The sequence below is a fragment of the Charadrius vociferus genome, unplaced genomic scaffold (genome assembly GCF_000708025.1).
Source record: "Charadrius vociferus isolate BGI_N301 unplaced genomic scaffold, ASM70802v2 scaffold217, whole genome shotgun sequence".
NCBI classification, from domain to species: Eukaryota; Metazoa; Chordata; class Aves; order Charadriiformes; family Charadriidae; genus Charadrius; species Charadrius vociferus.
Window position 1 is genome coordinate 2,032,327 of NW_009649190.1, and position 26,710 is coordinate 2,059,036.

The 26,710-nt window shown below is 36.6% G+C and overlaps 1 protein-coding gene across 1 annotated transcript in view; it reads left to right on the forward strand.

Annotated features, from left to right (window-relative positions):
- KCNH8 (potassium voltage-gated channel, subfamily H (eag-related), member 8) overlaps window positions 1-26,710 on the forward strand; it is a 194,017-nt gene that overhangs the window by 38,276 nt on the left and 129,031 nt on the right. The window contains exon 2 of the mRNA XM_009888927.1: window positions 25,110-25,343. Within this exon, the coding sequence (XP_009887229.1) occupies window positions 25,110-25,343 (234 nt within the window). The remainder of the gene's footprint in view (window positions 1-25,109; window positions 25,344-26,710) is intronic.

Below are 26,710 nucleotides of genomic sequence, written 5' to 3' on the forward strand. Positions count from 1 at the left end.
CAGGTATGCTCTGGAAGCAAACATTTGTTACTAGCAAGCACAAAATGGAGCTTAACTTTTCCAAGGCTTGAATTTAAACTGGTTTTCAGTGACAAAAAAAATTTAAACCACTTCTGGGTAATATGCGTGGGTATTGGCATTGATACTATGTTTTAATATTTGGCTTTAAAAATATGGTGTGATAGCATTTTACCTGACAATGATTGTGAGATTCTACAAGAAAGTAACTTCGTGGAAGGAAAAAAAAAACAAACAAAAAACCCCCAAACCCCCCCAAATCCCTCTACCACATCAACCCTACTTTAATTCATTATCCAGATTGTCACAGACCTTGGTTTAGCTTCTTGAACTCTCAAGTGGATTAGTAAATGGTAGCTGATCTCTGGTTTTCCATGACTTTTTGGAGCAGATGAAATATGCTGCTTCTCTCACCTAACTACCCACCTGCAGTTGAGCCATCTTCTCTCTTTGTAGTTAGTGGATAGAAATAGACAACTTCAGGGCATGATTCATCTGACCTATTTTTGACATCTACATTAAAAGAGATGAATCATGACCAGGGAACACCCATTGCCCTTCCAACTATAAAGGGAGACCAGATGTCTAGTTCAGATATGAATTACGTTTAGTCAGATAAGACTTAACCAAGGTTTGAGGAACGGACATTTTAAAAAGTACTGTGAATATATATAGTTTGCCTTTTATTTCAGGTATATGGCTTAGTGTCTGTTGTCTCAGGCATACTTTGAGGGGGGGGAAAAAAAGCTTAAAAGACTCTATTACACAAATGCATCAGAACATAGCATAATGTGAGTGGCATGGAATCCTGAAGGCTCTCTTTATAGTATTTATTTCATAAGACAGGAATTGGAAATAATTCATATCAAAACTAATAAGCTTTTAAATGTTTGCTGTTACTGTTTTGGTTCTTGCAATGAATTTTATCATGTTCCCTGCCCTTGCTTTTAAGTGTACGATAGGTACGTTTTTCAAAGGGCACTTAAAAAGGAGAAAGAACCTCCTATGTTAATAACCAGAGACATTCCTATACAAAATTTTACAGAATTTGAAGTCTCCATCTTTCAGTGTGTTCATTTCACCTTTGAAGGCTTTAAAGTAAAACTCCGCAAGTATTTTTGCGGAATACCTTGTACTTTCCTGTTTTCCATAACTAAAAATGTTTGACTGCTGAATTCTTGCTTCACTATTCTCTAGTGACTTCTTAAAAGACTGTGTGGTTGGATTACTTTTTTTTATGTGGTTTCAAACCAGTCCTAATGGTTTGAACATACCTAAACTACTAGTAATTTCTCAAAGTTATTTATTTCTTTCTTCCTAAAAAAGCCAGAGGTTTATTTTACACGCACGTATACTTTGCAATTTATCTGTCATTCTGGCATAATAACTTAAATATCTTAAAGATAATCTATCATATTAAAAAAATGCAGCTTTTGAAGATTAAATTGGCAAAATTATTTTTGTATCTAGAAGAAGGGAAATGATAACTATTATTGGTTTCCTTAGAACATGACTAAAGTAACACAGAACTATTTCACTCCCTATAGATCATCTCCAAATGCCATTGTAAATCAAAATGTACACTTGATGCAACTTTACACATATGGGAATTTGGCAATTAATGAAAATGGAACAGTGAACATGATGGAAATTAAATATTCATAGTCTTAAAAGCTAAGGCTGTTGCTAACTCACCAGTGAAGCAGATAAAAGTTGTTACTGTATGTATTTTTACAGACTATATATATCCAAAGCTCCTAATACATGATGTAGTCATTTTTCATTCTTTTTCTAAAATTAGTGCTAATGGAACAGATACTAACAGATACTAATGAAAAATACTATTAAGAAAATATTTTTGAAGTTTGATTGTTTTGACGGCAACTGATGACAAGAACAAAATGTCTTTCTCTGCCGTTATACAAAACCTGAAACAGAAAAATAATGCCCATGTGTATAAAAATGTGAAAGTCTGTACTGATACTGGAAATAATTTGTTGAAAACATTCTAACAAAGGCATGTCCACGAATAACAGGTAGCTCAGCCCCAAACCTTTAGTTAAAATGTCTTATTTATCTCATTCAAAATAAGGTACTAGAAGACTACTGCCTGGATCCCTGCAAAGTTCGCTTTGGTAACACAGCTAGAAATATCCCAATTTTCCCACCCCAGGGCTGATGTTCCTGGCACCTCTGTCCTGTATCACATATGCTTCAGTAGGACTGGGGTTCTAGCTCATAACTTTTTGTGTTTAGCAGTTTCAAAAAAGAATAGGAATTTAGAATTAGAAAGGATTTCCTCAGTGACTGAACGAAGGATCTTACTACTGCAGACAACACATCATGTAATTTCATTACATTTTTTTCAGCTTAATCTTCAAACTGGATTTGTGAGGGAAGTGGTGTTCTGTTTCAGAGAAGGTGTTGTCCCTTTATATGCATGCTAAGGCTCCTCTAGAGCCTGACTTTTGATGGAAATGAGGATAAAATTTTCAATGCATACCTACATAAAGATAAAATGTTTTTGTAGCTCCTATCTTTCCTTACTCACTCTCTCAAATAAAGAAGCCATATGTCTTCTCAGTCTTTATTTTGCTAAACAAAAGTCTGGTCTTTCTTGTTCTATTCCTGCAGTTTCCACAGCTTTCCTAGTTTTGTACCTGTATAAATTTAAAGCAGTGTAAATCTCCCTGTTAAAATCTTGCAGTGTGGCTCTAACATTATTCAGGACTTAGAGAGCTTTGTGATAGAACAAGGCAAGGTCAAGGCAGTGAGGTACAAGATTTGCCTTATTCATTAAGTATTTATAGAATGTATACCATAGAATAAATACTGTCTGTATAGAGCTAGTTGCTATATCAAGTAGAGACATCTAGCTAGCTGCAATCAATGGTGGTTGATTGAAACAACCCACAGGTTGGCGCTGATTTCTTGACTACTGTTGACTGTTTAGGACTTGGTATTGGTGCCTTGAAATGGCCTGGTTTATTTATCAGTGTAGACGTAGTCAAAATTCCTGAAACAGGGCCAAGGTACAAGCTTTTATACTATACTGTAAGATAGCTAATATGCTTCATGGTATGGTTTTGGCCCAAACCAACCTCTGTTGTCACATATAGTGCCAAAGAAAGACACAGGAAAAAGGCTTGTTCTCAACAGGCAGTAAGAATGAGGCTGTCCTGACATTTGTTGCCTAGGTTTTTTGTTTGTTTGTTTATTTGTTTTGTTTGTGGATTTGCTTTTTTTTGGGGGGGTGGAAGCTAAATCAATAGGCAGTAGCTACGTGAATAAAAAATGTACAAGTTATTGACCTCAGGGACAGAGAATTGTTCCTGATTTGTGGTGTTGTTTTTTTTAAGATATGGATGCAACCTTTGAGATCTGCTTCATTGCTAAGCTGAGAGAGAAAGCTTGGTCTATAACTGTTGCCTTAATTTTTTTTTTCTAAAATCCTGTGCTTATTAAGTCTGAGGAGACGATCATCTGTGACTGCCTAGAAGAATAGGTCTAGAAGATTTAAAAAATACAGTACTATAGAAGTCTGGTTTTGGTAACATTTCCTATTTGCCACACTACAAAAAGCTCGAGCTTTGTGAAAATAATTATGCTGCATGTCAGGCATCAGGGAATTAACATCAGATCTTAACAAAGATGGGTTTTATTCATAATTACTTCTAACATCAATATGTGTGTAACGGTTTTCTCTTTCAAAACACTATATAAATGCAAGATAATTAATTTTGGAATCTATTAATAAATATTGCATTGTGCTCCAGAAGTCTGGAGAGTCAGAATTGTGCAGGACAAAGAGGAGCCTGCAATGGCAGCCATGCCACAGAAGCACATCATTTAAAAGGCAGACAGACAAAATTATCCTTTGTTCCAATTATTAGAATGCTTGAAAACATGGCGGTATCATTATTAAAAATAATATTATTATATGCACAAGACAACTTCTTTCGTAGTCTTTGAGATAAAAAAGATTACAGAAGCACAAGTGATACCTGTTTCATTCCAATTAAAATATTCACCTGAAAATAATGAGGAAAAGGTGAGTGATGTTAGGCTACAGATGTAAGAGATTTGGGGGTTTTATTTTTCTTTCAAATGTAGCTAGCATTTTACAGCAAGTCAAAATATCAGGAAGAGGCTGAACTGGGAGGGAATAATTTCTGTTTTGAGACCTCAGCAAAGAAAAATGCCCATGTCTACCATCCTGAACTACTGTGTTACTTCTGGGACAATACTCACAATAAAATCCAGTTGAAAGAAAGAAGTTTGTATGGAATGACTTAAAGAATACTGGGCTTTGAAAACTCCCAGAGACAATTTAGTCGGTCCATTAGCCTCTACATAAAATTTCTGGAGAAATCAGAAGAGTTAGGGGTGACTCAGACCCAAAATGCACAAAAGCCTGGGATATTGATGACTGTGAACGTCTCGGTCTCCCTCTGACTCAATGAATATTATCTCTCATGTGGAAGAGACAAGACTGAAAGACAGAAATTGAATACGTACTCTGGTAATTCTGGTACTTACAGATACAACCCGTTTGGGATCAAATCCTGCATGACAGATGAGTGCTCTGTCTTTTCAGCTTCTGGCTGTTATAGAAAAAGGAAAAGTATTCAGGGCAAAGATATATGCAAGTCTCCCTTTCTACTTTGGAATAAAATCTGTATTTCCAGACTCCAACAGTTCTTACAAAATTGTCTCTCTGTTCTCAAGGTGCTCCATCCCATGGGGTTACAGGGTTTTGTCCGTGAGTTACCAGTCTAAATCTTGTCTCAGACTCGCTGTTGGAGTTCTAATTGACAATCAGTGCTTTGACTCTTGTACATATGCCTCTTGTTGCCACTCAGGTTTATGCTTCTGTGGTGTAATAAACTTGAATTACACACTGTATCTAGAGACCACTTTCAAACCACACTTAATAGTTAATAAATGCAGTCCCTTCATAAGCATTGCTTTTAAATCGGAACTGACAAGGTAGAATTTGTAATAAATGCATACTTAATTGACTGAACAACTCTAATTACATTCATTCATAGAATTAAATCCAGAACAAATAGATTTTAGAGTAGGGATATCGTGCCTGTCTGCTGCCTCTTTTCATACATAATGGACAGTCGGACCATTCAGAAATGGGCTGCTGTATCAGACTTAGCCAGTTTATTGGTAACTCTCTTTATATCGCTCATTTTAATGGAGATCATTGTCGCATTCCTACAAGTTTTTATTAGCTGACTTGGCAAATATTTTTAAATAATTGGTAAGTAGCTGTTGCAAGTGACATAATGGCCACTTAATTAGCACTTATTTCTGTCTATGTGCTTGAAGAAATGTAAGAACACATTTTCTATTTGACCCAACTTCAGTTAAGGCTATTCTACTTATTCTTTTTAATCCTGAGGTTGAGCACAATGTCTCATTTCCTGTAGCTTAAAGCAAGCTATTAACTTCATTCAGCTTTCCCCAGTCTTGATGAATCTCGTCAAGATGACAATCTACTTGCCAGACAAGGGAGTGGGTAAATGTTGGTAAGGAAAGCTGCCTCACGTCCTGTATGCACAGCACAGAAACTGCCGGTTTATTAGTGGATAAAACAGTTGGCTGTCAGGAAGGTTATCTACCCTTTGCTCTCTGAAACTGTTGTAAATCACAATATAACTGGCGGCAGAAATAGGTAACAAACAACTAATTTCCAAGCTCAAATATAGTCCGCAATCACTAACTTCAGTCTTTGTCTTCCAGTCTCCAGTTCAGTGGCAGGCAGCACCTTTGCATCCTTGTTCAGTAATCTGACTGGGAATGTGGGAACATAAAATGGCTTGAGTTAGCAGTATGGAGCCAGAGAAACTAATCAGAAAAAAATAAATGAGAAAAATTAGGGAGGGAGTGAGGAACAAAGGGGAGATACTAGAAATTGGAAAAATAAAATAAACATCAGAGGGAAAGAAGTATCAGTCTATCCCATCTGAAATAAAAGAAATCCCAACCCCCAAAGTAAAAAAAAAATCCAAGCAGCGCCCCCACCCCCAATATAATAATCCAGAGGAATCCGGTGATTTATTTGGGAAGAGTGAAACCCATTTTGATGTAATTCATTCTGAGCACTGATTCTCAAGAACAAATCTACTATAATTGTTTCTGTGTTTTGATTAGTTTTGAATTTTCTGTTTGCTTCAGTTCTATTTTACTCAACTTCTGGCGAAAGAACAGCTGCTAAAATTGCAAAATAATCTTTAATAATCAGGCCTGTGGACTGAGTATTAAGCAACCAGTCTCATCCAGCAGACCTTGTATGCTGGAGCAATGTCAGCTCAGACAGTTTCATTCAGACACGGGTCACTTAACGCATCAGAAGTCCTGCTACCTCTTTTCTTGTAGAAAGGCTGCATTAGGAGTAGTGAAAGATACGGCCTTGCTCTGTGAAGTCTCTTTATTTTTTCTGCTGTTAGTGATTTGCAGATAGATGCAATATTGCAGAGGTTTGACACCTGTAAGAGTGAAGAAGTTGAATCAAGTTCTGGTCTGGGGTCAGAGAAAATGTTGATTTAGTAACAGTCGTAGGAGAGAAAAAATCGGAATTTTTGAGAAATTGAACCAAGAGAGTTATTGTCCAGCATGAAATTGCAGAGGACATCTCAAAAGACATAAACGTTCCAATCTAAACTTTATGTAATGCTGTACACCTTAACTATTGGGAAAATATTATGAATGAAATTGCCAAAGTTGCAAAAGTCTTTTATCTGTGTGAAATATCTTTTCAATGAAAAATCTTTTGAACAGTCTATTAATGCACTTTTAGAGAGGCCACTGGTGTTGCTTTTCTTTTACGGTTTATGTATGTTCAAAGTGTATTAACTTACCAAACAGTTTGTCTGCTTGATACTTTCTTCCCTAAACAGACACAGACGACAAACTTATCAACTCATACTTTAAGCTTGTCATACATTTTCAGATTGACAGCTGAATGTTGTTTGGCACCATTGTTTTGCAGGGAGAAGGAATTTAAAAAATGAAACAACAACAAACCAAAAATAGTAAGACACTAAGTAGTCTAACATCTGTTCTGAAATGGAACAAAACAGTTTATAAAAGAGAGATTGTGGAAGTTTAGAAACAAATTCTATTTACTGACACTAAAATTAACAGCAACCTAAAATGATTATTGCCTTAGTTACCATTTCACTCCTTCTCTTTGATTACAATATTATAATTTAATAAAAGTGGTTAATTGCTAGATTGTGATCCTAAAATTATTGTCTCTCCTTGAGTCTGCACAGAAAATATTTTCTGTGAGATGCAAATGAGTATTATTGAAATCAGAATCTAATTTGTCAGCTGCCAGGGGAAAAAAAAATGCTGGATGCAACTGAAATACTTTTCGAAAGTACTGAAGCTTAATCTAAGTTTCTAGATTTCCATCTCTTCTAGAGTAAGATAAACTTGTTACTGTCAAATGAGTTGCCCTGGAGATGTACAAGAGTAACTGAGAGCATGGAAAATGAGATTTTTAAATACATATATCTAAGGATGAAGATGACAAACCTATTTTTGAAAGTGGAAAAAACATATATTGATTAAAATGGCATTCATTCCTTCTCATTATGAACTTTTTCCTTTAGGGAATCAAGGAGAGGAAATGATGCAGATCAGGAAAGGTTTTCGGGATGGTTCTGTCTGTCTCTGTCCCTGTCCCCCATTGCTTCTTACCTTTACATTAAGTAGTAAAGTACATTTGAGTAGTAACAACAGAGCTTTATCCTCTTTTTGTATGTCATGATTTTAGTATGCATCCTTGCGACTCCAAAGAAATATCAAGAAAGGCTAACCGGGTTGCACTTGAACAAGATTTTATGAGGATCCATTCTATTCTTCTTCCATTCATGAAGATTTTCAGACAGATTCAAGATCTGTTACATGGAAAATAATTGTGGAAAGGGAAAGTGTAGAGTTTAATCCTAGGCTGCTAATGTCATACTGACAGGTATAACCTTTTTTAATCTGTATTGTGACAGGCAATATAAGATGATAGGTCTAGAGACAACTTTTGCAGCAGTTTGAAATCAAAGTAAAAAGAAAAGAGGGGGGGAATAGTAATAATGGGAACAAAGGGGTAATTCAGCACCAATGTTCTCACTGCTCCTACATGAAACCTGTGAAGGAATGTAACCAGGGTTTACATCTCCAGTCAATGGCAAGCTTGAGAGTTTCTATTTTAGCTATGACTTTCTAGTTATGGATGTGCTGTCTTTGAACTATTAACAGTGGCATTTAATTTTGAGCAGATTAGCACCCCAAAAGAAGAATTACGTTCACAAATCACATCTTTTTAACTTAAAAAAAAAAAAAAATCACCCTAAAAATCCCAGTGACTGAAACAGTATACATATACAGTACAAACAATAAGTATCTGCTTGTGAACAAACACTCTGAGGAGAGTCCCATCTGATCTGGGCTCTTCTGGCCAGTAAAATTACAAAAGTATAGACACTGGACACTCATACTGTGAACTAAAGCAAAACCCTTCAGATTAGCTAAAACTGAGCATATTTTAACAATTTCAGAATGCTATTTTTACTGATTCTGTACAGATCAAACGTATATTAAGAAAACTAAGTGTTGAGAGATTTTCACTTTCACTGTTTCCATTATGTAATGCCATTACATCATAGTAAAATTCTGAGAAAAGATTAAAACTAATATAATCATGGCAAGCACTTCTTTTTGTCCTGGTTCCAAGAAAACAAGGTGCATGCTGTATTACACTCTGTCAGTTTCCCTCCCCCTCCCTCAGAAAATGAACTTGAGAACTTGCTGGATGGTTTAAGAAATAGTAAGTTTGTGCAATCTGCTTGCAGAAGAAGCAACCAGGAGCCATATAAAATGTTTAAAGCCATTTATTTGGCTCTCGTCACCCAAGAAGAAGTTCCACTTTGCTTACCTGTGTCTCTTGGGTGGAAGGTCTCCAGCTCCTGTCCCCTCAACATGCAAACCATGTCAGGCCAGGAAAACGTGCTCTGTCTCTTCATGTGAGAGCTGAAAGCAAACTAGCAGAGACAGAAGAAAGGGAGCAACTGGAGGAATTGTGAGGGATGTATGTAAGGAGTAAGGAGTAGTACAGTAGAGAAGGAAGAGGATTTAAGCACTGGGGCATAAGAAAAGAAGTTATGAAGATACTCTTGTCATAGTGGACTGCAGTTAAGAAGCCAGTGGCTAAGATATGCAAACCCCATGAGAAAATCTCAAGTTTTAGTTCTCTCACAGCTGATAGTTCAGGAGCTTCTATAGTAGACTTGCTATAACTCCTTTGTGAAAGGCCACCTCAGGATTTTTTTTTGCTTGCAAGTATTCCTAAATTTTGAAATCAAATATAGAAAATGCAAGTCCAAAGCAGCAAGCATGCATGCACCTCATCTTGCTTTCAAATCAAATCTGGCCTGTACGCTGTTTGGGTGAAAGCACACCAGGCGGTACATCGCTAATGGTGTCAGTTAACCATCAGTAATTCTGCGCTCTGAGAGATGGGGCGCTGAACGCAGCGGGACATCAATGGGGCATCTCTGTCTCACGGCTGAGAAACAGGCTTCTTGTGAATTATAATATTGTTGAAATGTTTTACAGATTGCATATTAATTTTGTTATGAATATGTTCTCTGTTTCCTTGTCCTTTAATGCAAAGAAAATCCTTTCAGAAATGAAATATCTCAGTTACAGAAATATCGCATCATGATCAATACAAATCTCACGTACACGCTCATGTAACAAAAGCGTTTGGCCAGATATTGATTTTTATTTTATTATTTATTTTTAAAGGGTTTTTTTAGAAACAAACCATACTGGGTTTGGAAATGAAAAAAATTGAGTAATTTGTCTCTTTTAATTTGGTTTCAGTTACAGAAATTGAAGTGAGACTTATTCATTAGTTTTACCAGCTGAATAGGACAGCTCCATTAGCATCAGCTCCCGCTTCAAGTCTGCAACAGCATAACTAAGAGCAGTGCCTGAAAATATCTGGCGTTAGTAAAAAATTGAGCAACAACTAATTAACAGAAGTTAAGCATTCAGATTATTGAATACAAAATATATTGAAAAATGTGAATGTTGCTGGATTTTAATTGAAAACATGATGACATGGTACAGGAATATATTTGTAAAGTGAAATCCTTAAGATTGCCTCCTTTTACAAAAGAAGATATTAAGCGTACGCTGTATAGTTCCTTTCACTCCTTGTGGAAGCTGAAATTTGTACAGATGATTGCTAGGTTATTCAGTTTTCTACTGTGGGCATATAGCTGATAGCAGATTATGTTTTTGTCATATCTCTTGAAGACGGGGGTAAGATCAAGGAGCCCAAACTCTGAACAAGGCTACTCATTCTTTTCTAGGAAAGCCTAAATGGAAGAGAAAATTGTTCAGGAAGAATATTGGTTGTTAAATGCTGAGAAGGCAAGGGTTGATGTGACTAACCTTTGTGTGTTACAGCCTTTTAGTACAGTAGATCGAAGATCAAGAACATGTGACTCTCACATCCTTGCTTAATTGAGGCAAATGCTCTTTCTATTCCACTCTAATTAGTTCCTATTTCCTAAATCCAGTCAGAGACAGCTATCATAGAAATCAAGCCGAACCCCTTTCGTAGGGATTCAGACTGCCAAAGAAATAGGGACAGTTCTGGGGGCTGCAGTGGCAGTGGAGGCCACAACAGGTGTGTAAATGGATGAGAAATAAGCTGCTCAGTTGTTTGGATGACCTCTATAACTGAAAGAAATTGCTGAGAGTTCCTCTGACGAAGGAAATGTAGGGCCTACAACATGGATTTAGGTGCTCTAAATGCCATTCATGCTTTACCAATCTACTCATTCATGAAAATTGGGGGGGGGGGGGGGGGGAAACAAAAACTTTCCTGAAATATCACCAGTGTATTATTTTCCAGAGATCCAAGCATATTTACTTTTCTTGCATGCTGCAAAAATGTCGGTTAATCCATTATTGAGGCTATATCCTGAGAAGGACAAAAGCTTTGGGAAATGGTTTGCTTTATTTTCTTAATTGATTTTTTCCCTGTGTGCTATTTTACATTTTCATTACTGTGTCATATGAAATGATAAAAAGAAATAGCTTATCATTATTACTTTTGGTTTCTTTTTTTATAAAGCCACAAAAATACTTAATGAAAATGCTTTTATTTGAAACTTTGATATATCAGTTTAAATTGTTGCATTTCATGCATGTTTTATTATTGGACTAATTCTTTTGAAGACATAACTGTCTGAAGCAGAGGTTATATGAACAAGGTATTTTTAAAAGCAAGTATAAATTTTAAGTAAAATATAGGTAGTAGTACTTCCAGAGAAGTAACTAATATATTTCGTGCTTCTGAAGAACCATTTGAAATGTCGTGGATTATTTGGTGGGTTAGAAAGATGGGGAATCACTGCTCTTGGACAAGTTTGCAACACTCAAATCTTAGTCTTATGATGGTATTCCAATTAATTTTGAAGGATTATGATCAACTGAACACTCCTATATATTGAAAAATAAACTTCAATATATTATTGAAAGGAAATACTTCTTATGATGGTATTGATATAAAAACTATTTTAATAATATCTACAAAATACTGTTGATCTCGTTTTCCTTTTGGAATTTCTTTAATGAAGTAGAGTGAGGAAGCAAAGCAAAGAGGTTAATGATCTGACCTGTGCAGACAGCTGTATCCCACAGCTTCCTCTAGAAATGGCAAGCTAATTATGTTGATAGCAACTGTCTTTCCAGCATCCCTCTTTCTTTTTCTTTTTTTTTTTTTCTCCAAGTCTTTATTGTCTCTTAAGTTACATTTTGGTTCATGATTTCGGCAGTTTAGAGCGTTTGGGTTTTTTTTAATATATATGTTCGTAAAATGTTGTAGAACATAAGAGTCTATCAAAGTGCAAGTAGTTAATAATACTGACAGAGGTATCCCAGCACCACCAACTAGCAAGGAATGAAATAAATAGAAATTAAAAAGGGGAACAGAACCAAGTTTCAGAGTTCTGTCTCTCCATTTGTTCTATCTCCTGGAGTGAAAAGAGGTGAGTCTTGCTTACGTTAATATTCAAGGCTTTGTTAAGAGAATGGGAAATTAAGGCAATGGACTGTCTTTCCTGTGAGAGAGAAGGCTGATAAACATTTCCTGAAGCAGGAGAAGTTCTTGGGCAGCCCTCTGAAGGGTCTTTCCATCTAAGTTGAGGCTAAAAACTATTTGAAAGTCTTATGAAAGAGAAAAAATAAAAAAGAGTAAAGCTAGGAAGTGTTCTAAAAGGGTTAGGAGACTTTTATCCCTCTTCTGAATGAAACCCAATTTATTACTGCATCAGATGCTGGCTTATTATTTAGTGCTTGGATGATTGCATTGATGAGAGACTTCATTTTTCCCTGAAACATATTTTCTTTTTGGCTCCTGCTGTGGCTGCTCAGTTTTCCACTGATGTGACTCCCACACAGGAGTCCACATTAATATAGAAGACAGTGCAGCAGCATTCAGGTTCTGACATGTTTGTTAAAAGAAGCCCTTTTTCTGGAATATTGTGTTCTTGAGCTGCTCCCCAGATTGCTCCCTACCACAGGCCACATTGACCCAAACTGTTATGTTTGTTATGGTACAAAGAATTCGCAAAACTGACCTACCACCTGCTGACCCCGAAAGGGAGAGATCCCATGCCGTCTCCTCCTCCTCCTCCTCCATGCTGCTCTCACCCTGTCCATTGCACTGAAGTTCTGCTCTCACCTGACAGCAGGATTCAGCTGGCTAACCCAGCAGGAGTTTAACCCAATTTAAAAAGAATTTTAAAAAAAAAAAAAAAAACAACCTAAGAGAGCACTTTTTTACTGTTTTAGTTGGTGTGGTCAGCTGGGTGACACAAACAGCATGAGGGGCTGGGAAAGCCTGCACAGGCAGGAACAGAGAATGAGAGCATGAGTGGGAACTTTGCGTTGTGCAAAAGATGTTGTGACAGGCTTACATACACAGAGGTTTCATAGCGCAGCCCACAGCTGATGGCATGCATTAACTCTGAAAAGCTGATTTAGGAGAAAGGTAAAACAACAAAAGAGGGAGAGAGTTTTCCTTTTCCCTTTGCACTCTCTCTCCCCAGTGGCCAGCTGGGAGAAGCAGTGACAGGATCCCTAGAAGAGCTTTGGGCGTTTCTCCAGTGCAGTGGGTGGCGGTGAGGAAGATAATTTTTCACCTTGTTGTCCCCTAGTGCTGTACACTTTTATTGGGACCTCCTCTAACCAACCCCCACCTCGACCCCAGTTGTTCCCATTAAATGATGGCATTAGCGCTGATTTGGATACGTGAATTAGCTATCAGTGATGTGTATTTACTGCTTGTTAAGCTTGTGTGTACACCTATTATGGAGTAATATTTCTTAAATAATTAAATTACTATTATTTACCTGATTGTGCACAGTGTTTTGGTTCTGTCTAATAAACTAAAATCTATGAAGCAAGATAAGGGGAATGAAGGGGTCGTTCTCAGACCAGTGATAGGTTCTTCCTGTGAGACCCCACCACTATTCAGGCTTGCAGATGCAAGGCTGTGAAAACAACAATATAAGAACAAGAGTACAAGAAGAATAAAGGAAAAATAGTACTACAGAGGCTCTGAAAAGGCTGCCTGAGCAGTGCAGGTGAAGGTTATGGGGCTGCAAGTACTATTTCCAATGTAAATCCACTATACCATATGTTTTCCCTGATTGCGTGAGAGTATTTGCTTTAACAGGCCAGGTTTCATGCTTTTTATTTGTTGTTTTTAACCAGCAATTGTAGATTTTGTGAAGTTTTTACCCAAGTCTTTCACATCATTATTGCTATTGTAACAAGAATGTTAATTTATACTGTTGTGCAAAATGTTTAATGACCTGATTTGCTCATATTTATACATAAGGGGAGGCTGAAATGGAGTGATTTTCCTACACCATAATATAATCCATGAGGTCAGACTCCTACTTCATGCACCTTATTTTGTTAGAATAAAAAGAAAACCAACAAAAACAGCAGCAAAAAGCTGTACTCTTTTTCTCTTTCCTTAGAATGATTTCCAGTTAAGGAATTAGTTCTACAGTATCTCACCTATGGATATTCTTTGCCCTTTATTTACAAGAAGGAAAGACATGAGTAAGGTCAGGTGCATTGACTCAACATTTCAAGTCTAGCTTAGACATAAAGGGGTTTAGTACCTATACAACAAATATACATCCTTATTCTGAGTGACTCCTTGGAAGAAGTCACTTCCCACCATTCCTGTAGAGATGAGGCTCCTGACCCTGATACTGAGGTTCAGTGTAGGTTAAAGGGAGAAGTTTGCACTGGTTTGGTATTGTGGCCACCTGAGTTGTAAAAAGTTATGAAATGGACAAAGGCATTTCTGCTGGTGTATGTGATGCTGCTGGTTAAATTCTTCAACTGACTTGCAGTCTCTCTGAATCATTATTTACATTCAAAACAGTATCTAGAACAGCAATGAATTTCCAAAATTATAGCATTGGGTCTCACAGGAAATGTGGCAGTATCATCATGTTGTAATTTATAGCTTTCTGCTACTTTTGGTGTTTTCAGTAAGTGTAATTTATAGAACCTTGCACAGTTTATAAAAACTTGTTTTGTTTGTGTATTTTTAGTATTTTTCTCTATGTTTGCTCAGTGACGCTTGTACTTGATGAGGTAGAGGACCAATCCATGGTGTAAATACCTGGCTTTCTACAAATTGGTTCAAAACTCTCAGAACAAATAAGATCATTTTCATAAGAAAACTTTGCAACTAGATGCAAACATCTGCTGCCATTTGGCCAAGGCATTCTTTATCACATTTAGATTGGGCTTTTGAGAAACAAGGGAAGACTTCAAACTGCCTCCCATAACAACACTGGAATTTGATGGCAGCCTCTTTAAACTCCGGTCCTGTGGAACAAAAGTAGTGCTGACATTGTCTTGGAAGTAACAGTGGCAACTCTTTAACTCTTTTTTTTTTTTTTTTTTTAATATGCTTTTGTTTTGGACTACTAAGAGGAATTTAGTCAAAACCCAAAATGTAATTTGTATGTTTTGATCAAAAAAAACTCAGAAAAGTTACTTGGTTCCCTAATGACACTGATTCACTGCAGTACAGTTAATAGACAACATTTTCCTGGGGTGGTGAAGGTTCAGGTATTGCATTAATTACTTAACATTGGCCTATTGTTCTGATGTGAATCTCTTTCTGATCTAAGTTTTGTTTTACTCAGGCAGCATTGTGGGGGCAAGAGGGTGGGCAGGGGAACCGGTTTTGTTCCACAAGGAATGAAAACGTTTGCTATAGAAATGCCAAACGTTCTTCTGTGCTACTTAGTGTCTTTATTTCCTTTAAAAAAGAACTAGAAAACAAAACAAGCAGACATAAAAAGGCCTAGGTTTTGAGTAACTAAGTATCTTCAGTCCTTTCTTGATTTTGGTGTGTTTCTTCTCTGCACTGTTTAATTTGTTTGAGGTTCAATTCAGGAAGTGTTTTTTGGTAGCAATCTTTTCTGATGCCTGATTTTTCTTTCACTGAGACAATATGTAGTCCAAATTATTTTTTACTTCTTCTAAGGTAGTCAAAATCCTGACAACTTTACTGTGTATTTATATCTGTACTCCTTACTGCAAGGAATTTCCAGATGCTTTGAATTTCCCTGACCATATTCACTTCTTCAGCCAAATGTGGATTTTTCTCCAGATGACCATCTTGTGGCAATGTTCACCTCAAGTCTTTCAGGTTCCCCAAGCAGCTTGTTCCTTGAGTATTTGGATATGTTACATAAATCAGTAAATCTAAGCTCAGGTACTCCTGCTCTAAACTATACCGATCATTCCAGAGGTTCCCAGTGGCGGCATTATGAGAAAATGTTTTTTTCAACAAGAACACTGGCCCTTCCACAGTTTTCGGTATTTTTCTCTTGGGATTTTTCACAAGATCATTCTCAGCTGGGAAATCCACTACAAGACTTTGTTTTCTTTTGAATGTGGTAACTTAATTACATTCTCACCTGTAACCTCCCTCTAATCCCCTTCCACACCCCAAAATATGTTTTCTTATGTATCTTTTTTATGTCAGTGAGCCCTATTTTGAGATTCTTAGAATTTTTTTGGTTTGGAAAGGATGAGTTTGGGTTACACAGTGTAATTCTTTGTTAGGGTAAATAGTACAATATAGAACTCTACCTTTTCTGGAAATGACATTTCCTGGATGCTGCTCATAATTTTCTGAACCATTTTTTTACATAATTTCTGTCAATTCGTCAGAAGAACATTCTTTGAACAGACTTTCTTTTCCACAGCATCATTTTAGATTAGTGTTGCTTCTCTGAGAAATATGCATGCAGGAATTCTTGCAGTTTACAGAGAACTCATTTCACTGGAATAGGCACACAAGAATCTGCTTCTTCTCCCCGTTAATTTTAACTCAGGATCACTCTTTAATTTCAGGGAGTGAGAGAGGAATGTATGAACTGCAAAACTCAAAATGGTCACTTTTAGCCATAGAGTCCTGGTACTGTATTGGCACCTTAATACTGAAGTATAATAATTATAGACACAAATCAATACTGTAGAAGTCACAACAAAGTGTCATGAAGTTGTCATGGGGGTCATAGAGCATTGTTAAAGTGACAGTGAACAGCCCAGAAATGACATCTACGAGGTAGCATACATGAAAAGCAGCTCTGAGCTGCTGTAAGTAACAACTTCAGGGCAGCATAGCACTTGTATGAAATGATGAATGTTTCTCCTTCAGAGAACATAACGATAACATGTGACAATTGAACAGCCAGTTGTTTTGACATGAGAAAGATATGGATATTGTTATTCTGGTATCTTGCATGTGGAAATGAAAATCGTAGTAACAACACACAGCTTTTGCATATGTGCGGGACCAGATGTATCTGCGATAGTGATGGGTGAAAAGCTGAGGATGCTGCATCACCCACCGTGAGCACAAGCGCTGCACTGGGCAGATGGTGCTGAGAAAGGATGACTACCGTCCCTTTTGCTTTCACATTAAACTCAAATCTGCGTCTGGGTCTGTTTTGAGGATAGATCATTTTGTTCAGGTGAGGAACAATGGTGTGAGATGCCCCACTGGCACCAGAGGAGAATTAGCACATTTGTGACTCGTGCCTCACAGGAGTCTCTAGCATCCAGAGGGCATATTTTCATGTGCTCATTTTCTTCCATGGCCACTTCCAGGGCTGCAAGTGTAATTGGTTGTCCTTCAATTTTTTTGGTGAATAGTGGCTGAATGTTTCCTGTGCTCAGCATGTGGACAGTAAATAGCTTCAACTGGCCTTGTACGGTAGAAGCAAGGGGAAGGACTATGAAGCTTCTCCACTCTCTTTGCACTCAGACCCTTTTATATTTCTATGTTTAAATTATTTTCTTTATGTACAGGCTGATAACTTTCTTTTTTATGTAGAATCTGCTGTACCACAGTGTTTTTTCCAGGGTCACTTCCAAAGGGAAACATGTTTCCACAGAATCTACAAACTTCAAGTGATATGAAATTTTCTCAACAATAGTTAAATAGTTCTTCAACCCTAAGTCATTTCATTGTAAAGAAATTCCATTCCTTATTCCCAGTATTGTTGGCAACAGGGTATTTTCCAAGCCCCTGAGCTACCACTTTATAATCAACATAGTCTCATAAGAAGAAAGGAGCATGAGATTTCAAAGAGGCAGGAACATGATCTTTCAAAGGCATTTCACACTGGGTTCAAAATGTCTAGCTGATGATCTTCCCCTCAGGTGTGCAGGAATAACAGCTCGTTAATCTATTTCCCGTATTCTTCCACTAGCTCAGTCAGCAACATCCGTAACATCTGGCTGCTCAGATATATTGCGATTTCAGTAGCAGTACGTACACTGAGGACAAATATCCACACAGCTATCCACTGCAGTAGCGTTACAAACAGGTTCATCAAGCATGATACGTAGTAAAAGCATGTGTAAGACACCAAACCCACAAAATATTATGCAACGGTGAAAGTCTGGTATGTCTGTAAACTGAGCACCAATTGTGAGTAGGTGGCGTAGTGCTTAAAATGGCTGTAAACAAAACAGCTTTCAACTCCTTATTTCATTCCTATTTCAGACAAGTGATTAAGGAAGGTATGGACAGGATCACATTGGTAAATGTTTGACAAGGATGTGGCTCTTGTCTTTGAAAATGTTTCTCTTCAGGGGGACTGTTAATCTGCAAACGTTTCTCTCGGTTGAACACTTGAAACCACATCATAATCCCGGGCTCTTAAATCATTAGGCTCTATGGTTTGAACATATGAGAACTCAGTATGTTCATTTGACTTATAGCAATTCCATTTCTACCATTCCAGAATCTACAGAACAGTCTGAAAAAAAACCAAAAAAAAAACCCAAAAGAGACCCCAGCAAATTAAATATAGCTGAGTTACACAAATGGCCCTTCTGCCTGGTGCCTGAACTTAAAATTTCAATGTATTTTATTGGAGAAATTGCAAAACACTCTTCCTTTGGAGGTAGGAGTCTGTGCACCCTGCTCTCCAGTGGGCACCCACAGAAAACACCAAAGGGCAGCTGAGCTCCCTTCTCTGGGACAGAGAGTTCAGTTCTGATGGGTAAACACGCATCTTCAATGCCCATTGAGAAACTTCTGGATGACATCGCACGTTGTTACAACGTGCTGTCGACTCATGAGTCACAGTGTCTCTCCACTGCTAATGTCTTCTTTTCCTCTATCTTTTCCATCAGCAAATTCTGTTTTGCTTGCAGTATTTCAATGCACATAAAGCTGCATGCTAGCATGGAAATATTTGACCGCTGCAATATAGGTTTTTTAGTTACGTTAGCACTGTGTGCAGGCATTCACTGCACAATCAATAACAAATAAAGCTGGTCAAATAGAATACAGTATTTTTTTTACTTAAAAATAGAATTTTGTCAAAATCAACACTGCTTAAGGGTGGGAAAAGAAGTATTTCATTGTTGCACATAACATGTAATGCGAATGCATAATTCTAGGTAAATATAAAGAAAGAGTAAAAAGACATATCTTAGACTAGTTAATATTTCCTTCTGAGGAAAATACTTAGATGTCTACTTCTGCTAGTGGAGTTTAATTTTGAAAAAACTTTAAAGTCATCTCTGCTAAAAGTTCCCCTCCTTTACTATAGTTCACCTATTACAATTGCACTGTTTATTTAAAAGCACTCTGTGATGATAAATTAGCAGTATCAGCATCACTATTATTTGAACAAGATCCTTCTCATTCCTTACACTTTAACGTTCAGGTAGATGCAAATGAAATTGAGATTAGAAAAGGAAGAGGAACATATATGGAGATTTCTAATGGAGGAGCAGATGATTTTTTTATTTTTTTTTTTCTCCTCTGTAGGATCCCAGGAGGCCATTTCACCATGAGGGTTATTTTTGGGTTTGTTTTTGATTTTTATTTCCCTCTGATACTGTCTGGCTTTTTGGTCTGCTTTGTTCTAGGAATGGGTACTTTGATTGGTCATGAAGAAAGCTGCAGTCATTATTCTGGTATTGACCTGAAGAACTAATGGCACTGAAGGCTGGGTTTGAGATCATTAAATGCTGAGTCTCTTAAATGGCTTACGATCTGTGTTTATCAATAAGACTAGGAGATGAGTTAGCATCCAGATGCCCAAGTTTTGCGTGGATGTCTCTATACCAAGCTGCGCTACAGATTAACTCTTTTTGTAGCTATAAATATTGTATGCAGTAGAGCATTTTCTCTGTTCAGATTAGATATTGGTGTAAATGCAAAGTGAAAGTTTGATTTCTTAGCTGCTGAATTCAGAACTCTTCTGCATAATGGAAACTCATTTTGGCAATGCAGGTTAAGTAGGCGTTATGGCAGCTCACCATTGAGCTGAGTCCATAGAGCTAGGTACTTCAAATATTGTTTTGTACTCTGAACTAGTAACTGCTACAGGAATACGTTTCCTTGTCATGTCAGCCTTTATTTGAAATGACTTGGACAATTAAATCAATTATACAACTTACAGTGATGAGTCCTTTGTTCATCAGTCCATACATGTAGTTTATTATGTAATATTTCTACTTTTTACTGTACTATTGTAAATTAACTGGAATATACAGTATTTTTTTAGTGAAGAGTGAGAAGAGGTACAAGTATAATCAACTTTCTTTCTGACTCACCTAGATCTGGATAAATCTTAACATCACCTTAGTGACACAGTTAACCGCACTGAGATTTTTCCAGAGGAACTTTAATATTTGGAAGTGTATGTATTATAAAATCATTTTGGCCTCAGTCAGATTCCAAGGACAGTAGTTGGTAAATGAGCTTGAACTCTAACTAAACTCACTTGCATCTAAATATGCTGACAAAAAGCTAAATGTTTTCATATACTACTTTAATCTTCCAGTTAGGTAATCTTAATTGTTAAGGTGGTCATATTCTCTCTAACGGTAATTTGCGGGAACCTGGAATGAGACTTCTCTTCTTAAGTTGCCCATGTCGGAATTGTGGAATCAAACCTAAATGTAGTAAATCCTTTCATCTGGAAGAATTATGGACTGTTCTCCATGCAATAGAGTAACTATGAGTTTAATTAATACAGCTTCTTTGATTGCTAGGGATTTTCTTTTCTTTTGTAGTTTTTTTTTTTTTCCTACTTTTTAATTCATAAATAATTAAGTATTTAAAATTAGAATGGTGGTTGTCTGTGCTCAGTTGCACAAAAAGTCAGATAGATGTTCTTTTCACTGATAAAAATGAAGACTTGCAGAAACCATCTGGACTTTGATTGAAAAGAACCGTTACAAGAACTGGGGAAGCACAGCGATGAGATTTATAGCAGACAGGGCTACAGTCTTAAAGCAAAAATGCTTTTGTCATTTTTCGCTAAATAAGATGACAGTAAAATTTATTAAGGTAGTGCTGAGTTTAATTGTAACATGGTTTCATTACAAACAGTCAGACAAATTGTGTGCATTAATTATGAAGCAGAGAATTGCATAATGGCCTTTTCCTTTAATTATCTCAATTCTAAAACTGTCACAGGATGTTTAACAAACCTGTCTCTCTGTATCGGATGGTATGTGATATAAATTTGTTTTCTTTCTTAAGTTATAATTTTTGTGGGTCAGTATAGTCAGGGCAAAGGTGTGTAAGCCTGTGATCGAAGGTGTAGTTAGCATAGTTCTGGTTCAGCTTGTTTAATTGTCTCTGAGTCTGTGCTATGTGTCTGGTAGAGGTTTCTGGAAACCGTGCGAGTCTCCTCTTGATCAATGTCCTGTCCACTCCAATATGTCCTACTTCCAAAGCAGATGCAGGCATACAAGCTCCTAATATTCTTCCTTTGAACTTTCATGTGAAAAAGTCATTTGATCTTCACAGAAAATGAACGTAAAGGAAAGGAAACATAGTTGAAACAAATCTGCCTTTAAATTGTGCCGAATAGTTGTGGAATACCTCTGCTGTATTCATGCATCTCTGCTGACTTGCTGCTAAAGGAAAACTTAGTGAATGTTGTTAGATTTTTTTTTTGTGTCTTGTCCCATCTTTAAAAGAAGCACTTTTAAATCATCCTTTACACATCACACACAGGCTTGAACAGACAACCAAGTATTTTTATCCAAAGCTCATATACAAATACGCAATTTGAGTTTTTTTATTTATTTTGCATAGACTTGCAACACTTAAAAGTTTCTGAGTTGAAGAGTGCTACTCATGGTTTTGTCAAAATTTGTTCTTTTAGGTTGTATGCAGATTTGCAGTTCTACTCTGTTGTTGCAAATGCCCTGTGCTCCTAAAGAGTCTAAAAGGCTCAAGGTGTCGTTTTTCTCAATAGATAATGAATTCAGGCCAGATGTCTTTTCTTGTCTTAAAAAAAAAAACAAAACCAAAAAAACCAAAAACAAACCAAAAAAACCCTACCAGTAATCTAGTACTGTCTCCTGACCATCAGGTCCAACCAACCTGAATAAAATAACTTCATAAAATAACTTAAGATTCATGTCGATGTGCTGAAAGAACAATATGGAATTCAACATCATCTTTATAATTATGGAAGCGTTGCAATCTATATATAAATATATAGCAAAATGTAGAGGCCAACAGGTTTGTATCACTCATTGCAACTTTCCTACTGTAAGTTCAAAGATAAGCAAAAGTGCTGCCTTCCACAGGTTTCTAATAAATTATTATAAATAAAATGTCATTCTTCCTACTCTGCATTTTAAGATCTAGCTAGCTATCACTGAAGATTATAGAATTAAATGCTGAGTTCATTATTTGTGTCACACTGAACCCTCGATGATATAAATTTCACCCTCAGTTCTTGTATGTTGAAATGTTTTATGGCACTTTATGGGCACTAGGAGTAGCAAGTGATACCAAGTATTCCAAATTACAGAAGTAAATAAACCTTGAACAAGGATATTTTAAGATATGTTTGAAGAGGAATTTTGCTTTCTGTAATTGGTAAATATTAATTATAACTTGATAAATATTACTGAAGGATTCAATGAAACACAGATGATTATTGGACAAAATTATGTTTCTTGATCCCTAAATATTATAAGGATTTTTTTCAATAAATTATTTGAATATTTCCCTTTGTCTACTAGTTTGGGATTACATGTGCATCTTTCATCATTTGATTGGAATGTCAAGCTCAAGAAAAACAGAAAATATAATTCTGATTATATTTTCCTGAAGCTGATGCTTTACTGTTGTACTCAAATTCAGCAAAATTAGGCTTACAAGCCTTATCAGGCACAGCTGATGTTAATGGAAAGATTGCCTCTTATTCTAGCTGGTATTGGCTTGGGCTTTTAGAAGTAAATTGTTTTCTGCTATGAATGTTAAAGTAACCAAAAATATTCTTGGTTTATTTTGATGTAAATGACAGCAGAGTTTGGCCAACTTAAATTTTTCATAAAATCGTGATATGCTTGGTAAGCTCCGGTGTATTCCTGTTTCATAATCATATTCAAACACTCCTGTGCTCCAAGAGCCACCTCCCCACCTTTTCTGTCCTTTTGGTGTTCCATATTCTGTTTTGTGCAATTCACAACAATTAGACTTTAAAAAAATAAAGTCTCTGCATCACATAATTATATCTTAAACAATAAGAAACCCAGGAGTAAATTAATTTGATAGCTACAGATGCATTTGGGATGTATGATCTGCAGGTCTTACTCTGTAACACCTTCATTAAATTGCAGTGCAAGCGTATGATTTAAATTCTTTTGGCAGTGTGGGGATTTAGTTTTGTGTTGACAGGGGGAGCAGCATGTCAGTGCATGAATGGTAATGATACTTATTCCCTAGTTAGGCAAATAAAAATGACAGGCTAAGTCAAGCACTGCGCTGAACCAGAATGCATTTTTAAATCACATATTTGGTAAATGAGAGAAGCCAGTTTTTTAATATTACCATCATTTATTGAAAGACTTTAATTAAATTTAAGCAAAAGGCAAGTAACTGAAGCAAAGTCTTAAGAACAAATTGATCACTTAATAAACCTCAGCATTATCTTTAAAATACTGAAATCCTAGCAGTATCATCCATAGTATTTTAACCCTTGGGTAAATAAAGAGTAATGTAGCTGAAGTTTTTGGAATTTCATGCATGAAGAACTCTTGTGACAGTTAAGGCTGAAACAGACCTATTTTTTCTCTATTTTAGTTTATAAATTCTGTCCCTCCCTTCCTCATTCATGAATAATATATCCCTGTATGGGGATTAGACATATCAACCTGAGTTTTCCATTAAAATAGTTCATTTTTTCTCTTTAAATTTATGAATATTTATCGAGGGATTCTGGGTTAGTTAATAGTATTTTCCCTTAATGCATACACATGAGTCCACACGCACATAATTCTGAAAAATGAAAGGTATCTGTCTTGGGACTAGACTGCTCCCAAGCTCCCGCTAGCAAGCTGTAAGGTAAACATTCTTTAATAAGCAATGGGCAAAAAATAGTCTTTCCTCCCTCGATGTGAAATGTAGAGAGATGTCCTCCCATAAAACTTTTTTTTTCTTTACTTCAAGATAAGGAAGCATAGGCAGAAAAACTATATGAGAAGTTCATATGTTATCTGGAAAGGATCTCCATGTTAATTTAAAAAGACCGTAAAGTGCTAGAGCTGTTGGTGTGAGCTGAAGATGAGCGTCTAAGGCACAAAACATTCAAAGACGTTTCAGCAAAGGATGGAAATGAGCTATCAGGCTATAAGATTTGCCAAGGATTTGAACTCAAATTTGAACATCACTTTTTATTGTCCATGTCAATATACTATTCTTGAATTTATCACACATGATAGTTGCATCTTACGCACACTGAAAAACTACAAAGTGCGTTAAGGCATAACAGGATGCTGAATCTTTGAAGTGTCTGTTTCATACAGGAGAAGTACAGTGGGGCTCTGGAAGACAGCTGACAGTGCTTTTGGATGAAAACTTTTTCCCTCACAAAAAAAAAAAAAGAAGAAAACAAAGGACAAACAATTCCAGAGCCCCAGAATGTCCCTCAACTCTACTTTTAAGGATTCCCTTGCAAAATTGTATAAAAGAAATTAGCTTGAGTGTTGATAAAGTTTTACCTTATTGAGAGCAGAGAGAGGTTAGCTTTTTTTTAAGATGTGTCTGTGTCTGTTCAGACTGCAAAGTAGTCTGCGTGGCAACATGATATACCACCTTTGTTATTTCTCCAAAGCTTCCGTGTTTGTTACCAGTCTTTGGTCAAGTGGTTGTTTTAATATGCTAACATCCACCTCAGAGGCAGTTAGAGTCAATTATTGCTTGAGGATGCAATGAGGCAAGCTGTACGTAACCATGAGGAACCATCCTATGAAGGCGCTCTGTGGACTGGTAGACTTGATTTCATTTCACACTAATGATCTAAAAACAGAAGTTGCATTCTTGTTTGCAGGCAGCTGGGACTTTGCTTTTAAATGTATGTCCAGTTGTGCCTTCCTATGTAGCTAAAGGAATTATTATGTCAAATGATGTAGAATTCAGACTGTAATTCCTGTTTTACTTTTGTGTTCTTCTACAGATAGTAACTTCATCCTTGCAAATGCTCAGGTGGCTAAAGGATTCCCTATTGTTTACTGCTCAGATGGCTTCTGCGAGCTTGCTGGATTTGCACGGACTGAAGTCATGCAGAAGAGCTGCAGCTGTAAATTTTTACTTGGTGCTGAAACAAATGAGCAGATGATTCTTCAAATTGAGAAATCGTTGGAGGAAAAGGTAGAATTCAAGGGAGAAATCATGTTCTATAAGAAGAATGGTAAGTTTTTCTTTCCTGTTTTGTTAGTCCTAGAGAATGAAACTTAGCATTAATGCATACAATATATAGCACACGTTTCTAAGTAGTGATTTTGTATGTCTATAGTCAGACCTACAAGAATAGATTTGAATAAAGATAGTTGGGTGCACATTGACACTATGATTATATTAGTGTTACTTTTTATATAAGTATATGACAAGTTACAAATCTGCATAGAAGAAATTTAAGGTTCTAAACTGCATTGTGAGACACTGTTACCTGCACTCAGTATGACACTGCATTTTCTGCTTTTTTTTTCTATACTGAAGTTCTTACCCCTTGTTGCTGAAACTGTAAGTAAAAAAATAACACTCACCAGAAGGTGGACTGGCTGTGTAGAATTTTCAGTCCCACCAATAAAATACTCCGAACTTTGAATATCCAACTGTCTCATTCTCCACAGCCACTATATATAAATACAATAATAATGATTTTCAAAAAGTGGGTAAAGTGCTCTGAGTAAAATTAGTATTTAAGTATGTATTGTCACACAAAAAAATGTTAGAACGGGAAGTAACTCCATAGACTTCAGTAAACTTCAAGGTGCACCACCAAAGCTTTTATTCCTATGGTAGGGCATTTATAAAGGACGATTTTGGAGTGAAGATGAATGAGTCATGGAAGAAAGTACCCTAGGATGCACACTCATCAGCTTGTTTCTTTTAGATCAGGCTCTTTCAATGTACCTATTTTTTTAAGCGTTTACACCGCCATCATTCATGTGATCTTCAAACAGGGGACACTGAGTGTGAGATAGTGGTAGGACTGCAACCACCCCAGTGCTATAGGAGCCTTCACATGTGCTCAGTGACCCATGGGCTCAGTGGATCTATGAGTGTCTGTTGAATCACCTTCTGTTTTATTATATGGCTAAAATTTCTAGGCGTATGTTTAGGCCACGTGTTTTCCTCGTAGATCCTACTTATGACTCTACTAATGAAACATTTTCACCTCCAATATTGTTGCTATAATATCAAATACTTTAAAAAGTTATTTTCTAAAAGTTGTAACTACATATTGACAAAAAAATAGTCAGCAGATTAAAGTGTTGAGAGAAGGCAGCTTCACTTTCTCTGACATACAAAACAGAAATGTTGTTTAGTTCGCTTGTGTTCATGACTGCTATTTTTCACAGTATGAAACGTTGAGGTTATTGTGAAGATGCTGCTAAATGCTTCCTCCTCTTACCTTTTTGGGGAGGCTTGGGGTGGGGGGGTGTTTGTTGTTTGTTGTTGTTTTTTAACATTTAGAAGAGACTCGCATAGTCCCTTGAACTCGTGTTTCAGGAAGGTTATTCAATGCAAGTGGTTTCAAATTTGTGAATCACC